The sequence below is a fragment of the Drosophila nasuta genome, chromosome 2R (genome assembly GCF_023558535.2).
Source record: "Drosophila nasuta strain 15112-1781.00 chromosome 2R, ASM2355853v1, whole genome shotgun sequence".
In the NCBI taxonomy this organism is placed as follows: Eukaryota; Metazoa; Arthropoda; class Insecta; order Diptera; family Drosophilidae; genus Drosophila; species Drosophila nasuta.
In genome coordinates this window covers 31,763,407-31,781,173 of record NC_083456.1, presented here as the reverse complement: position 1 = coordinate 31,781,173, position 17,767 = coordinate 31,763,407, and the positions used below count along the sequence as shown (strand labels likewise).

The 17,767-nt window shown below is 41.8% G+C and overlaps 4 protein-coding genes across 4 annotated transcripts in view; 2 read left to right on the top strand and 2 right to left on the bottom strand.

Moving 5' to 3' along the window:
* Positions 1 to 17,767, bottom strand: part of LOC132786082 (hamartin) — a 158,550-nt gene that overhangs the window by 64,962 nt on the left and 75,821 nt on the right. The gene's annotated exons all lie outside the window — the stretch shown is intronic.
* LOC132784737 (pre-mRNA-splicing factor 18) lies at positions 5 to 1,248 on the bottom strand. Its single transcript, XM_060790561.1, has one exon. The coding sequence runs from the start codon at positions 1,160 to 1,162 to the stop codon at positions 146 to 148; it is 1,017 nt and encodes a 338-aa protein (XP_060646544.1). The 5' UTR covers positions 1,163 to 1,248; the 3' UTR covers positions 5 to 145.
* Positions 1,494 to 2,449, top strand: LOC132784740 (coiled-coil domain-containing protein 124). Its single transcript, XM_060790563.1, has 2 exons — positions 1,494 to 2,019; positions 2,079 to 2,449. Exons 1-2 carry the CDS (start codon positions 1,562 to 1,564, stop codon positions 2,260 to 2,262), a joined length of 642 nt encoding a protein of 213 aa, XP_060646546.1. The 5' UTR covers positions 1,494 to 1,561; the 3' UTR covers positions 2,263 to 2,449.
* Positions 3,514 to 17,619, top strand: LOC132784736 (nuclear receptor coactivator 6). Its single transcript, XM_060790560.1, has 3 exons — positions 3,514 to 3,857; positions 12,657 to 15,058; positions 15,121 to 17,619. The coding sequence occupies exons 2-3, from the start codon at positions 12,683 to 12,685 to the stop codon at positions 17,203 to 17,205; spliced, it is 4,461 nt and encodes a 1,486-aa protein (XP_060646543.1). The 5' UTR covers positions 3,514 to 3,857; positions 12,657 to 12,682; the 3' UTR covers positions 17,206 to 17,619.

Genomic DNA, 17,767 nt, shown 5'->3' with positions numbered 1-17,767 from the left:
TTGCTTTTTAATTTGAAAACTACAAACGGTTCGTGTCTTCGATAAGCACAGGTGGAAATACTATCTATAGTTTGTGTCTTAACAAAGAAATACACACAGTTGCTTTCTTGAACTTAGTTTAATTTATGGATAACATATACTATATTTATTCGCGATCCTTTTTGCTGACATACTCCACACACTTTGAAGGATCAGTGGGAAAGTATTCCTGGCACTTGGTCATCAAGCGCTTCAGTCCCTGAATATATTTGCGCTGCGTTTCATCGTTCATCACGTGCGCCACGTTCTTGGAGAAGATCTTCTCGCGACCTGTTCTCGCATGGATACCCACCATGGTGACACCAATGGGCCAGGGAGCGTTACCAATAGCCATCTCTAGATAAGCATCACTAGCAGAGATGTAATTACGATTTAGCAGATGCTTGCAGATATCCCGCAAGCTGTCCAGAATGTCCTCGGGAAGCGTGTGATGCTTCAGCTTACGGAACAGCGGCTTCACATACTCCTTGGTCTGTGTGTAGATGACGCGAGTCATTTTCACCTTGGTGGACATCTTTTCGTGCTTAGTGTAGTTGGCAATTTGATCGTTCCATAGCTTTAGCAGAAACGTGAGCAGTGTTATGATTACATCCATGTCGTAGTCTTTGTTGCGTCCCATTTTCTGGGCCATTGTCTGAATGCTCTCCCACGAAATTGTTTCATCCAGTTCAGCGAAGTCGGACTTCTTGTCTTCTTTGGCTGTGGGCGTATTGGCGAACATTTCCTGCAAATAGGCGGCATCTACCTGTTCCATGGCTTCTTGGAAATCGTTGCGGAAGCCACGGTTCGCCTCCGGCTGCGAAATTTCGCATATGCGCAGCCTGTCGAACGCTTCCAGCTCCGTTTCACCAAACAAAAGCACTGGCTCGCCGCGTTCTCGCAATCTTCTTATGACTTCGGCGCGGGGCAAAATATTCTGGCCATCGGCCACAAAACTGTAGGCGCCTTCAGCTCGCGGCGCCTCAACTGATTCCTGCTTCTTGTAGCCCACTTTCTGCAGCACTTCCTCTGTGTCCTTGGCGTTGAGTTCGCCGCGACGAAAATACTTTTTTTTGTCGTCCACCAACTGCTTTTGCTCCAGTAATTTGCGCTTGCGTGCAATTTCAGCCTTTAATACGTCCATTTTGTGTTTATTTATGCATGTGAAATTAAAAACGTAAACAATGCACGCAGAGACAACAGTGTGACCACACGTTTTTCATATTAAATATTTGTTGGAGTCACACTGGTGCAATATACTAAAAGTAACAGTGACACCCTGGTTAGAAAACTGTTTTGGTATTAAAATACCAAGACTTGTTTTTATTTTTTAAAAGTTGTTACTGTGAGTGCATATTTTAAATATTTGAAATAAATAATAATGCAATCTACTAACTAATCGAGTGTATCAATTGAAGTAATTGTATCAGATTTATTTTGAAATCGAGCTGCGGCCACACTCTTTCTGGAACATATGTTTGTCAAAATTCTGCCATCCATCGTCAGGAAGAAGAAGAATCGTACAGCAAACAGTGAATTCGCAATGCCAAAGAAAATGGGAATTAACTCCAAGGCCGCCGAGGCACGCGACCGCAAGGATGCGACCAAGAAGGCAATACAAGAGCGCAATGCACGTGAGGCAGAAGATCGCCTGTGGCAGGACGATGACAAGAACTTGGCCAAGAAGCAGCAGCGACGCGAAGAAGAAGAGCGCAAAAAAGCTGAAGCAGCGCGTCGCAAAGCGGAATCGAAAGCGCTGCTCGACCAGGAGACCAACTCGATTAATACGCAGCGTAAGCAGCCACTGGCGAAGATCAATCGACAGCAGATTCTTGAAGAGATGGAGAAGAAACAGCGGGTGATGGATGCCATCAACGAGGCCAACAAACCGCCGCCAACTCGAGTTGTTGTGCAGCACACGACGCTGGAGGAGAACTTGAATCGCTCGCTGGCCGACACTGATGTGGCCACCAATGTGGACGAGGCGCTGGCCGTGCTCAGGTGAGTGCCAGGAGTAGAATTCCATATTGATTGTATGAATAATGTGAATGTGTTTTTAGTGTCAACGATGATGATGATAAGCATCCCGAGAAACGCATGCGAGCCGCATACAAAACCTTTGAATCCAATAATCTGCCTCGTATCAAGGCCGAGAATCCTTCGCTGCGTATGTCCCAGTGGAAGCAAATGCTCATGAAGGAGTGGAACAAGTCACCCGACAATCCCTTCAACCAGGCACGCTAAATTCCCTCCATACACAACTTGTGAATTTATCAGACATCGAGCGGACGACGTGGGAAGTCTCCCAATAGAAACTGCAGAGCAGTCCTTTGAGATTCCTGCTCGATGTAGATACAAAATAATTATACTTTACGATTAGAATTCTCCTTTAAGGCGTGCGCAATAAATTTGCAGACTTTTATTTATTTAATCCGATGATCCTATAAAGCGTATTGTTAATGCATCAATTGTTGCTCATTGTGTATGTAGAAATTGTTGGCTTAAAGACTTACGTGCCATTTATATATTTTGCCAATTTAACAAAACAGTTACCAACCAATTCGTTATGCAATTGAGCAAACGAAAGCTGAAATCTGCAATCTGAAACCACCTTCATGGTACTTGGCCACCACATCTTCGATGTAATTGTCGACTTTTTTTCTTTCCCCCGAAATTCAAAAAATAGCCAATGCTTGCCTTTTTTTTTTTTGGCCTGATCTAGTTCCGGTTGCTTTGCTCGCCTTGCGTGGGCTTTGTAATCAAATGTGATTGTATTTTATTTTGATTGTCTGCTCGTTAAATATTTTGATTGTGCTGCTTCCGCTTTCACTGTCTAAACTGAGCTGATAAAAATCATTCAACTACCAAGTAAAAATAATTATGTATAAATAACAATATGTAATATTCAGTGAGAACAATGTTTGGCTTTAAGATATTCCGCAAATTGAGAAGTTTTCCTCTTAAATTGAACCATTCATAATTTATTCAAATCTTAACGTGCCATTCTTTTCACTTTGACACCCAATAAATTCCAAATCATAGCCGTTGCTTATGTTCCACATGTGGAACACAACTTTGCTTAACATTAAAAGCAAGAGTCAGTTAACAGTGCTGACTCTTAACAGCGCAGACGCAGCTGGCGCCCAAGTCATCCAGCTACCCGCAGTGCTGCTGGCAATTCAAGGTAAAAAAGCTACAGCTAGAAAAAAAAGCGCCAAATATAGTTGTCACTATCTATTATCAAGTCGCATATGTTTTCAATAAAATGCAGATACGAGAGCAATTAGTTGTTATATTTCGTATTTTGGGCACCCTCCAACTAGAATTCCCATCTTACATAAGAATGAAAGAGCTAAAGCCACACTGTTTTTAAGTGTCCGCCGTTGTTGGACAACATCTGACGGGAAAAAGCTTATTGGGCAACACCGGCCAAGCAGTTCGCCGTTGACTGTGCTTTCTTTTTAATAAAAAATTTCTTCAGACGCATCGCCGCTTCATTCTTCATTCAGTGCGAGACCGTTAACAGTAGCAGACGCGTCGTCGCAGAAAGAAGCCAAGAGTGCAAAGTGTGTGTGGAAGTTTTAAAATACGAAGACGTGCAAGAGAAATGTAAAACGCTAAAAACCAATAGAAGAAATACAATATTGGAATTTATTGTTGTTAACTGTATAAGTGTTGAAGAGTTGAGTTGAGTGTGTCGAGTTCAACTAAAAAAAGAAAAAGAAAAGTGCCTGGCAAACGAACGAACGAGCGAACGAACGGAGCGAGTGAGAGAGACGTGGAAGGAAAATAAATTTGATTTTGTACGCCGTCGCCATCGGAAATCGCAAAAACGAACGGTAATTGTGCCCTCTCGCTGTGTGCGCACTTTTTTGTTGTGCGCCGAATTAATCAATTAAACTGATCGCTCGCATCGGTCAATCATCAAAACATAAACGTGCGCAAAGGAGACGAAACTATAAATAGAGGCAAATTTATTTGGATATGTAACAATTAGAGAAACTAACAGTTTGGCAAATTGGAAATGCCTGTAATTTTCAATAGCAGCCAATTGGTATTCCATAAAGCACCACGCATAACGGCACGTAGTGCTGGAATTGTGCGAGTGCAAGGAGAGCGGCAGATGACGTAGTGTGGCCATGTATGCGAAATAGAACTTTGCCCTTAAAGGATGCGTTTGGCATATTTTCAATATCTGTATATTTTTCTCGTATATCTTGAACATTCCAAGGCAAAGGGTATTTGTTAGTCTGTTTAATTCGCTTGCAAGATGTTTATTTGTTTTATTTGTCGTCGCTTTTTGTTGTTGATTACGTTGATTGCAACCTTTTTGCTCGCTTTGTTGACACATATTTGAAGAACTTTTTTTTTATCTTTGATTGTATTCGTTTCATTTACACACATTAGTTAACTTTTTGCTTAAACTTACGCGATTGACCCAGATTTACAGGTGCTCCAGTTGCACATAGACGTGATCTTAATGAATCTGAAAGAGATTTATTTATTTTTTTGTTGTTTCTTAAATCTCATATTGGAGTTGAAGAAAGCCGCTGATCGCGTGTTTCGTTTATGTTTAATTATTTAATACTTGCTAAGGGGCAGTCTATAGTCTGAAGCAGTCTGTGTGGCACGCCACAAAGATGTTGCATATGACTGTTGTATAATTGATTAGCAGACGAAGCAAATGAAGTAATGCGCCTGCTGTAAATTCAGGCCGCTCAATCGAGGGCAATTTTAATACTTAAGCCAAACTGTTAAGCGACCCATTTTATTCTCCATGCCACGCATGGACGCACTCAAATCAATTGCAATTCTATGGCACAAGTTGAGCTGCTTCTGCTTCTGCGCCAAAAAGTCAAGTGACCATAAACAAGCTGCACATGCCGCAAGTGGCAAGCAGCAAGCTGCAACTTGGCGAGTGGCATGCGGCAAGCTCGTTGGCCTAGCTGCATTCTTTTTTTTTTGGGTGGTATCATGAATGATTCATCTCACTTTTCCAGAGCAGTCGAAATTTGAGGAATTTTGCTAGAAATTGTTGAACAGCTGAAATTAATTTAATATGAAGTGGAGTGAACTAAAAATTGTAACAGATTTAAGTAACTATTCATGAGTATTTCTAGAAATATTCAAATATGTTCGAAAGCAGAGATGAATACACTTTAATGTGTGAAGAAACAACTACTAATAGACTATGATTTTGTTAGTATTGTGAATTAGTCATCTCATTTCTCCTAGTTTATCGAAAACAGTCGAAATTTGTGGAACTTTTGATGAAATTATTGATTCACTCTTCTTTCAATATAAAGTGCAAGTAAATGAAGTTCAAATTTAATAATTTCTGGATCTTTACAAACATATTAAACATACTCAGACACTTAAATACTGCAGCAGTAGAAACAACTGTAAATTCATTCACTTTTGAGAAAAAACAAGTTGTAGCTTTTTTGTTGTCCAATTTGTTTCGAGTGAATTCACTTTATTTAGCCGTGACATGAACCATATTATATCCTTGCCACCTGTGAGTGGCACCTCAGTGTCAGTGTCAGTCTCTGCGGCAGCCGCACACAGACACAAACACAAACACACACACAGATAGCACTTTCATTTTTTATTTGCGCGTGTCGTGTACGTGTAATTTTGTTTACAACGAAATGTGAACAGCCAAACAGAAACAGAAACAGTCATTAGCCATTTGTCGAGTGGCGCTTTTTTATTTAACTTAAAGACTTTTATTTCGTTTCATTTCGTTTCGTTGGGGGGAAGACGATTGACCATCATTATACTAAGTACTGCACAATTTCTGTTTCGCCAACTAATTATGAGCAGCGACATGAACTTTTCTTTAGACAACAACAAACGACAATCGCTATAACCGTTATATAGCATAGCATAGTAGTAGTAACAATTTCACCATTTCTTTAGTACGAAATTAAACTAAAAATTTGAAGCACGCACTCGAAGTGTTTGCCGGATTTAGTTAATGGGGTTATGCATTACTGAATGTAAATGAATTTTCATTTGGTATTGGAATTATAGTGACCGTTACTTTCTTTGATCTAAATGAAAACCGAAAATGATTTTCATACAGCTGTTTTGCTGTTGGGTCAAATTGTGATTCACATTTGCTTTCCCAACAACTACTTGGCAAAATGCTAAAACTTGCCTTTGAGGCAACCGCAACATCTCAGACCACAAGCCAGCCATAAAGATCATCCTCATGTACAGACATTTGTCCGACTGTCTTTATGCAAATATATGAATGGCCACATTCGAGGCCGAAGCCAAAACCAAAACCAAAGTCGCAGCCGCAGTCGAAGCTCAAGCCGATTACGCACCTTAAAAAGTGAAATTTTGGCATTGTTTTCGTTGCTGTTTCATTTGGCTTTCTGTTTACAAGATTTGATCTTTTTTCTCTTGTTGTTTCTTCTCAATAATAATAATACATGCAAATTCCATAACTGATGCTTAAGTAGCAGAACATAATTGGCGCAAGCCAAGATCGAGAGAAGGAAATCAAATAGAGATTTCAAGTTGAGCAAAGTGTGAGTTTACAGCGTGGGTGAGTGGCTCTTGTTTAGAAGCACTCGAAACACTTTCTCACAAATGAGTAAGATGGTATTTCATATAAAATGGAAACAAGGAAAGTGATTTATGATTATTTATTAAGCATTGGGTAATGCCTTAAATGGAGCGATTAGTCACAAAACTAATAGAAAGAAATGCAAATAGTTTAGGTTATTTATTTTATTTCGTTTGGTGGGAATAGTAGCTGTTATTTAATTTATTTCATTTAGTGGCAATTTTGCTTGAATTGTGATTTGCTAGTGAATTTAAATAGAGTAAAGACAAAAAGTATATTAAATAATATTCAATTTAGAAATGCAAATAATTGCTGTTATTTATTTTAATTCATTGGATGGATTTTTAGCTTAAATTGTGAATTGAATTTTATGTAAAATTGTTTGTTAGTGAATTTCTCTATTTAAAATAGAGTAAAGACAAAAAAGAAGTGAAATGATATTCAATTTATTATTGAGTAAATGCAAAAAAAGAAGTGAAATTCTATTGTACTTCATTATTTAAAGATAGAGTCATTTAATATTTGATTTATTTTTTTAATATAAAGTAAAGGAAAGCATAAATTCAATGATATTCTTAATTTCAAATAGAGTAAAAGCGAAGCTTGACAATTCTCTACAAAGTAAAAGTCAGACAGTTTAGTTTAATCACTCATCTGAAGCATAATTGATGCGTTGCTCAAGCATTATGCTTTCTATACTCGCAACTTTAATCAGTCATGCTCTAATCTTCCGCTTCCCCAAATAAGTTATCGCATTCAAATGCTGACTGAAATGCTGAAAAAAAGTGTAGGATAAAATGTTGTGACAATTCGTTAGCCGGTTTTCATAGTTTCAGCGATTGCGACGCCAGTTGTAAGTAGTTGTCCACATCCACATTCCATTCAAGAAGAAGAAGGCGATGAAAAGCATCTGAGCCTGGCCTAAAGCCAAGAGACTGTTTGTTCATTGAGCACTCGGCGTCGTACTTGTTGTTGCCCGTTAACCAGGTCAACTTTGAAATTTGAATTTAGTTTATAGAGTAGAGTGACCTGGGCTCATGTTGAATCCAAATAAAGCGAGATTAGATGCCAACAGAAGCGCGGCACATCAGCTGTAGATCTCACGAAGAACAAAACTAATTTCACTGATTTTCATTACAGTTTCTGTTTTATTTCTGTTTTTAGTTTTTTTCGTTACTTACCATTCTGGTTTCGCCACTTTGCTGGCGATGCGGCTACTTTGTGTGGTTGCCTCTTGTTGTTGTTGCTGTGTTGTGTGTTTTGTGGTTAAAGTTGAGCATAAAGTCGTTAAACCATAAATATTTCTCTCTTTGAACTGCCTCCTCAGCATGTGTGTGTGTGCGTCGCTGCCTCTGTCGCAGTCGCAGTCGACGTCGCCGTCAGAAGTTGAGCGAGAAATTTTTGGCTGTCAAAAGTGAAAGTTGTGCAGCTGCAGCCAATGCCGTTGAAAGAAATGTAGAAAAGTGGTAGCCGAGAGTCGAGTTGAGCCCCGCCTGATGAATCAGCTTACTGGCGACAGTTTAAAGTTGAGAGGCGCCTCTCCCTCTTCCCCTCTCTGTGTCTTGGCTACTTTTCAGATTTAAAACTGACTCAACAATCATTAACAATAAAGCCAACAAATTTTCGTTATTACGTTTTGGCTTTCAAGTTTCGTAGACTCGAATGAAGACTTTGTGCCAAGTCATGATAATTGCAGCGCATTACAAATCGGAAAATCTTGATTCTGCTGCTGTTAATTGTGCTTGGTGTCAAAAGGAAAGTTTTAATTACTCTACTCAAGTCGGGTCTGTCTCTACCCCCAGAGCGATATTATGCAATAATGTGAAATTGTAGCAAAAGTTTTCATTTCATTTAAATGCGCAGAGACAACATAATCATCGCTGTAGTTCGATATCGTCGATCGTCAATCGTCGAGAGTCCCAGCTAGAAGTGGGTCAATGCTTGGCCACAGTTCGTTAAACTTTTGGACACATGCTTCTGCGTACCGAACGAAGCGCGTCCATAACTCTCCGAAAATATTTAAATTTAATTAAATTAGCACTTTCTACACACGTCTTCTTCCATAACTGGACAAACAGACAAACGAAACGATACTATCGATGGCTTATATTGAATAATAATTTTTTAACAATTAGCACAGCGACCCAAATGCTTAAATTAAGCAACGTAGTTGTACTTGGATATTAATTGCTAGAATCAATGTAAAGTTTGTGTCTTGAGTCTTTCGTTTACTTGACAACTTGATCTGCCTATATACGATACCTGATGGAATGTAGTTGGGCTCAAGTTTGTGTCTTAAGTTTTTCGTTTTGTTGCCTATAAAACGCAAAATGTGCTGCGCTATTGACAGATTGCAAACACACACACACACACTCTAACACAATGTTGTCGATGTAGGAAGCAAATGATAAGGAATGTGTTCGTGGCATACTTCTTTCTCTCTGTACTTCTGCATCAAGTTTGTGCCTTAAGTCTTTCGTGTGCCACTAGCAGAAAACTGTTTATTCCTATTGTGGGTGTAAAATGCCATTGCAGAGGCTATAAAGACGGAGTGTTTAAATGGTATTTCCACATTGAAAGCTGCAACATTTGCACTGCAAGTTTGTGCCTTAAGTCTTTTGTTTTACACCCTACAGCTGTGAAAATGCAGAAATCTACTCGTGTTGACTGTGTGTTGTGTGTTGTGTGCTGTGTGGTGTTGATGCTATTGACAGGTTTTTCGTGTTTGTGTATAAAATAAAAACGGTTCTTTGCATACCCTGTAGTTACGCAATGGGGTAGATGGGCGATTAAAGATAGTAACAAATTTTAGAAGCAATCTTGAAACTGGTATATTTTGTACTCAATGGTATGCCGATATATTTTGGTATATTTTGGACACTATGAATATATCAGTATATTGAATATATCAGTATATCGATATACCAAATATAGCTTTCGGTATATTTCAGTATTTTTGGTATATTTTATATAAAATGGGTTGCGAGTATATTTTTGATATAAAAGTACATATATCTATATACCAACAAATGCATTCGGGATATTTTAGTATTTTTTGGTATGTCTATATATTTTGGTATATTTTGTACACTATTTTGAATATAGCAATATATCGATATACCAAATATAGAATTTAGTATATTTCAGTATTTTTGTACATTTTATTAAAAATGGCAAGCGGGTGTATTTTAAGTATATAAATATATATTGATATACCAAATATAGCTTTCGGTATATTTCAACATTTTTGGTATATTTTATTTAAAATAGGTTGCGAGTATATTTTAGTATTTTCGGGATATTTTAGTATTTTTTGGTATGTCTATATATTGTGGTATATTTTGGACACTATGGTATATTTCGAATATATCAGTATATCGATATACTAAATATAGATTTCGGTATATTTCAGTATTTTTGTATATTTTATTCAAAATTTCTAGCCAGTGAATTTTGAATATAGCAGTATATCGATATACCAAATATAGTTTTCGGTATATTTCAGTATTTTTGGTATATTTTATTTTAAATGGGTTGCGAGTATATTTTAGATATAACAGTATATCTATATACAATAAAAAGCATTCGGCATATTTTAGTATTTGTTCGGTATATTTTTCAAATAGAGTATCGGGTGTCTCACAGTATAGCAAATTTGTTTTCATTTTACTTAGACATTCTCTTCTAAAACTATAGTTATTTATACATATGATACAGGGTATATTTTTGATGTGTCATCTTTGCTTTTATTAGTATTATTTAGCATACTGATAAAAAAAACGAAGCCAAAGTCAAGGCGTTGTCGACAGCATCATCATTGATGCTTGTGCGTAGTGGCGCGCATTACAAAGTTAAACAAGTTTCCTAAATTATGACCCATTTACCCAGATAACCAGCGCAAAGTTGTTGTTGTTGTTGTTGTTGGCATCTGTCAATTTTGTGAGTTATTCGCAATGCAAATTCGTATAGCATGTGGCTAGATGCTTCCCTCTTGTTGTTGTTGTTGTGGTTGTTGTGGCTGCATTTCTGATTTCGATTAAAGTAACGAGTCGAGAAGAAAAGAAAAGGAAAAAGCAAAAACCCAATTACGAGTATGCCAAGAGCGAAACGGTCTTTAAGAATAATTGATAATTCGTTTGACAATTTAAATGAAAGTTGATTGGTACCTCCAGCAACAACAACAGCAACCACAAAAGCAACAACAGCAACAGCACTTGCACTCACTTGAAAGCAAAATGCGATGCGATGCGATCCGAAGACAGCAATAAAACTCGTCGTCGTCTTAATGGCCATGCAGAGTCATGTGGCATTGCTTGTGGCATTGCCAATTGTTTTGCCACAATTGTGTTTTTTATGCTTTATTGTTGTTATAGCTTTTGAGAGCAGATTTCGATTAATTGCCGCAACATTAACTGCAACACAATAACTACGCTCAATTGATTGATAACTGCTGATAAGACCCTAAAACTAGAGCAAACTTTTATTGCATTACAGTGAGTAAGAAAGTATTGTTCCAGTATTTGCCTTTGATATCAGCTGACTTCAATTTCAACGAGTACAGGGTATAAATAAGCCAAGTCTAAACTTAGCGCACAGCATTTGGCAAATTTTCACTTTTCCTTTTATTTGCTTGCTGTTTGGTGTTTTTCTCCTCGCTTCATTTGAAAAGCAAAGCATGCCAATCGTCGTCAATCGTGAATCGTGTATCGACGCATCGGCAACCAGCAACCAGCAACCTGCAACCTGCGTAAGTGCCAGCACCAAATGTGGCGAGATCTAGTTGCAGTTGCCGAGTTGCCGAGTTGCTGAGTTGCAAGTCAACACAACAAAAGTCTCAATGCCAAGTCGCAAGTTGTAATCGCAACGGCAACAACAGCAGCAAAAAAAGAGGCGTCAACTCGCAACAAATCCAAACAAAACAAACAGCAAAGTCAACAACGACATTGCAGCGAGAGTTGACTGTTAGACAGTGCTGCACAAAAGTATGTGTGCAACAACGGGGATGCCACTGGGAATTGGCTAAGAATGAAGACCAGAAAAACGACCAGCAGGTGTCAGCAAACAGTTGTTAAAGCCAACACATAAAAGTTAGAAGTGCAAATGCAAAGAAGTCGTATAGGTTTCTAGCAGATTTTGGTTATTAAGCAGTGCGGTATTATCAATCAATATTATTCCTAAAATATACCAAATAAATATTCAGCTAAAAAATGTTGAAATACATTAAATTAACATACCACAAAAATACTTACTGATATTGATAATTGATATAGTCATACATTTAAAATATACTATGGAGTGCAGAATATACCAAATTGTCAGCCAAAACAGAATGTAGAAATACCTCAAATTAACATACCACAAAAATACTTATTGATATTGATAATTGATAAAGTCATACATTTAAAATATACCATAGAGTGCAGAATATACCAAATTGTCAGCCAAAACAAAATGTTGAAATACATCAAATTAACATACCACAAAAATACTTATTGATATTGATAATTGATATAGTCATACATTTAAAATATACCATAGAGTGCAGAATATACCAAATTGTCAGCCAAAGCAAAATGTTGAAATACCTCAAACTAACATACCACAAAAATACTTATTGATATTGATAATTGGTATAGTCATACATATAAAATATACCATAGAGTGCAGAATATACCAAATTGTCAGCCAAAACAAAATGTTGAAAAACCTCAAATTAACATACCACAAAAATACTTATTGATATTGATAATTGATATAGTCATACATTTAAAATATACCATAGAGTGCAGAATATACCAAATTGTCAGCCAAAACAACTACTACCAGTAGTAAATAGGCGGGAATAAAAATAGAGTTATGTCCTTTTGGCCTATAGATTTGAATATATTATGATAGAAAAGTGTTTCATTTTTTGCAGATTCCAGTAGAGTGTTTACAGTTTAATTGTGTTATAATTAAATGAGCTATAAAATTATTGGTTATTAATTGCACAGAGATAACAATGAATTAATGAACATATCGTACACTTTTCACTAATGATTTTCTCTCACCTTTACAGCTATTCGAAATCATCTGTAGTTCAACATGAGAGCAAGTTTCCCTTTCGCCGGGCTGCTCTTGCTGCTGGGCTTCTCTCTTGCCCTCGCAGCGCAATCATTGGACGAGACAGCTTCAGCTTTGCTGCCGCTGGAGGCACGCAATGCGGATGTCTCGGGGGAGGATGATGTCATCTCCACCAGCTACGTGCTGCCCAATCAGATCTTCAACGATGGCAAACCTTACTACGCACGTCAAGATCCCATCTCTGGGCAACTGGACTTCACAGCCAAGAAACCGGCTGGGATTGAGCCCGAGGTGAACGAGGTGCTCAACTCCAAGGAGAAGATTGTGTTGAATGGTGGCTCGAGTCCGAATATACACGACTTTCTCAATCTGCCCGTGAAGTATTCCTCGTCGAAGTTTGTCTATCCCCTGGTGTCGAGTTCTTATGCGAATCTGAAGTATCAGGGCAGCAACAAGAACTACGTGACCAACAAGAAACCCACCTCGGTGGCTGCTCCCGTCACGGTGACTGCGCCACCCAGATACAGTGGACACAACGACAACTATTTGCCCGTGACAACCACAAAGTTGACTGCGGTGACACCCACCGAGGCAGGTTACTTCAGCAGCAGCTCAACGAGGGCAACGACGCCACGGACAACGCCAAGCACAACAAGAAGCACCACAACAACAACAACGAGCACCACGCCAAGCACAACCACAGTGCGTTACACGACAACCACGCGACGCACGGCGCCAACTGTGGCAGCCACAACTTCAGTGCCACCGACGCCACGTCAGCAGACGACGCGCAAGAAGTTTGTGCCGTTCAAGAAGACGAGTCCTAGCACCACAGCAGCCACTAGTACCACAACAACAACCACCACAATTCCCACAAAGTTGACTAAGCCAACGCTGAGCAGCAGCGATGTCAAGTTCACCACGCATCATCCAACGCCACAAGCTGCCATCTTCCCCACAGAACCTGCAACCACGACCAGGAGATACACCTCGAGCACGACGACGCCTGTGGTGTTCACAGAGGAGTCCATTACCTCAACAACACCTCGCATCGAAGGCAACAGGCTGCCTCAATTGGAACCCGCGGATGTCTATCACACATTAGGACAGAAGATTAACAAGCAGGAACTGGAACAGGAGCAGCAGCAGCACCAACAACAGCAACAACAGCAGCAACAGCTACACCAACAGCAGCAGCAACAGCAGCAGCAACAGCAGCAGCAACAACAGCAGCAACATCAGAAACAGCTTCATCAACAACAGCAGCAAGAGGAGCTTAATTTGCAGCCACCTGCCAAGCCTGCGTTGACTCTGAGCGACATCTTCAACAGCTTGGCTGAGGAGGAAGTTGCCGTGGCCAACAACTATCAGCAGAACCAAGGCTTCGATGCCCAGGGGAATCTGATTGAACCCATAGCGCCTTCACAGCCTTCGCCATTTGCCATGCAACCACAGTATCCACTACATTTGCAGCAGCAACACCAACAGCAACAACAGCAGCCACAGCAACCACAGCCTCCTCAACAACCTCCTCAACGTGGCAATCCCAGCCAGCGCCCAGCTGAGCCGCAGCTCATCTCGGGCAGCCTGGAGAACTATGGCAACGAGTACGTCTCCTACCAAGTGCAGCAACCGAACATGATGCAGTATCGTCCGATGCCCGGTCAGATCAACAACGTGGTCATCTCACCCGGTCAACAGTCCGCCTCCTTTGTCCTAGGCAGTCAGCAGCAGGTGGGACACGGCAATGTGGAGAAGGAACCACTCTTCAGCAAGGACACAGCTGGCGTGCAATACGGACAGGTGATCAACGAGGACATTGCCAACATCAAGCGTCCCTTCCCCGCCAAGCCAACTCCTCCCAGCAGCCAGCAACAGATGCCAAGTGTACAGTCGAACTCCAAGTTCCAACAGACCACCGATGCCACTGTGGTGGGCGTGCCAAGTGGCAGCTACCCTGAGCCACCTCCAGAGGCACCTACACCTTATCAGCAGCTCCCATTGATTGGCTCAAATTTGAGGAAGAAGCAACCACCCAAAGTAGTGGACACCATTTCGGCATCTAACAATCAGCTCATCCAAAGCGCTGTGCCTGCTCCTAAGCCAGCTGCCGCTTCGCCGCTGCCACAGGACACCCAGGAGCTGTTGGTGTCCACCAACATTCGTTTCCCAGCCAACGACGAGGAGTCCATTGAACAGTCGTCGCCTGGCGTGTTGCCTGGTCCACCAGCTGGTCCCAGCATCAATGGTCATGCGCAGCCCTTGAGTCTGCAGCAAATACAACATGCCAATCCCGTGGTCTTCCCCAAGCTCAGCGAGGAACAGCAGGCGGGCAGCGCTAATGTGCAGATCCAACAGCACGAGGTGCTCAACATCAATCAGCACAAGCAGCAATTGGTAAAAGATCGTCGCAGAAATTCCTTCATGCACTTTAACTAAATTTCTTACTTTTCTTGCAGACATTCCCCGCTCCCGGACAATCGCAGAGCAATCAGGAACCATCGCCAGCACCCTCGCAGGACATGCAGCCACCGCCACCACGCTACGCTCCCCAGCAGCAACAACCTCAAGCTGCTACCGGCAAGCGTCCCTTCTACAAGGAGTTCGATCGCAAGCAGCAACCCCCAACGGGAGGTGCACCAAATGGTCCGCGTCCTAATGTCAATCTGCCCAACATTCTGCCCCAATTCCGTCCGAATGCCAAGCTCTCCAATGGCCACAATCCCAATCTGAAGCAGGAGCCAGGCAACATTCGTTTGAACTACAATCCCTCAACTCCACCACAGTTTGCGCATCGTCGTCAGCCGCTGCAGCAGCAACAGATGCAGAAGCGTTATCCCATGAATCGCATTTCCGAATACGGACCCACAAATCCCGCTCTCGACATCAACAGACGCGTCTACCGACTGCCGCCTAACGGCGTGCAACGCATGGTGCCTCAAATGAGGGATCGTCTCTACGCTCGGCGTCCCAATCTGCCAGGTCTACCCAATGTGAACAGTGGCATCAACAACAACGTGCCCAGTGGACCACCTCGCGCTGTCGACGGTTACCCAGTGGAACGTCATGCGCCCGCGCCTGTTGCCGAAGCCTACAAGTTAAACCCTGGAGATCTGGATGACTTTGAGGAGGAGGATCTGGTCATCAACGATCCACCTCAAGCGCCGAACAAGGAACGTCAAACACCGAGCGAGTCCAAACTGGAGGCCGTTGTCACACTGCAAATGCTGCAGTCGCAGAAGAAACCCGTCAGCGGCGACGACACCGGAGCAGGTGAGATTCAGGTGACAGCCGACAATGATCCCCAAGAAGCGCTAGCCGGCAGCATCTACGGCGAGGAGGCGATTCCCAGCGAAGCTATCAGAGATCCCTCAGCACCCGCTGTCGAGTACCAAAACACTCCCTTCTCCGTGATACGCGATCAACCCCAGGAACCCATTCTGAAGAACAAGAAACCACAATCGCTGCAACAGCAGACGAAAGTGCAGCAGCAGCAGCTGCCCAAGCAAAAGTTCCCCTACGCCATCGAAAAGCCAGATCCCTCCTACTCCGAGCTGCATCCCGCTCAGGCGGCAGCTCCTCAAGTGCCTGGCGTGCTGATTGCGCCTCGCATCATAAACAGCGCTTTCAGCAGCGGCACAGAGGCGCCCATTGCCATCGCCTACACGCCAACCGAACCCAATGTGGCTGCCTATCGTCGTCCGCAGGAGGCGCATCCTGCTGCTGAGACGCAGACGGAGCAAGTGCTGAGCAACGATTTTGATTTGCGTGGTCACAACTACGAGAAGAACTTCATGGCGCCGTTCTATCCGAGTGCCAGTCTGGGCGGAGCTCCTAACTTGGGCAGCCCCACGCCCAGCAACTGGAAGATTGTTGGTGGCTCGGCGGGAGCGCCAGATCCCTCAATCTACGAGAAGAACAGCATCAATCGCGCCGATGTGGATCAGTCGCCAGAGGAGAAGAAGGAGACGAAGGAAGCCAGCAATTCTACGGACTTTACAACGGAAAAGCACTTTGAATTGGATAGCTTTCAGCCACAGCTGCAGGGCGGTTTCAAGCCCATCTATCCACCAGACTATTTGGCAAACAAAGACGAGTCCAACGATCAGAGCGATGAGCAAAAGAAGCCCTTGGCTTTGGCTCTCACAGCTGCACAACAGCCGCAGACAGCGCAGATCTTAAGCACAGGAGTCATTACTTCCTCTAGCTCTAGTTCAAGTTCAAGTTCGGTGCAACCAACAACTGCTGACAACAGTCGCACTTCATCCTCCACCACAAGCACTACAAATGTGCCGCAGACCACCAAATTGGCCAGCACAACGACGACGACAACGACGTCGAGCACATCGAAGGCACCGAGCAGCGCTCCAACCAAGAAGTCCAGCTTTGAAACGAGCCTGGCAGCGTTGCTCTTCGGTGAAGATGACGACTACGAGGATGGCGCAAGGAAAGCCGAAGCAGTAAAGACAGTCACAAAGGAGCAGCGAGCTCCGTCGGGGCCAAGGAACGTGGCCAGAATGGGACCGCGTAGTATGCGCAGCTAAGCGAATTTTACTCGTATTATGCTTAGTCGAATTTTAGTTTGTACTTTATCGTATCGTATTGTATTTATTGCAAATTTTCACACACACACACAGAGCTTTTTTACTTACTGACAGTAACTTAAGTCACGCTAGATGCTAGCCAACAATGAATGGACTTTTACCAACAATTCACGACTTTTGCGAGTCCAATTTGAAATACACACATCTGTTACATTTGATTTCTTATTGGACTCCCGAATCGTCGTTTGTGTATTCAGATCTACGTACAAACCTCTTAAATACATATAACATACATAATAATGCATCGTATGTACTATGCCCACAGTAAACATTAATATTATTTATTTATTTATTATGCAAACAAACTTACACAATAGACGAATACTTAAATAAATTAACCATTTATCTGGTAAAAGTATGTAAAAATAATCCAATTAAGTTGTACTCACTTTTTGGGACGCCACTGTTAATGTTGACACACCTGCAGAATTCGTTGCTGTGAACTCTCCAGGTTTGCTGGCTTATAAAGAAGCCACTGTTTCCCTAGCTCAATTTATACTGA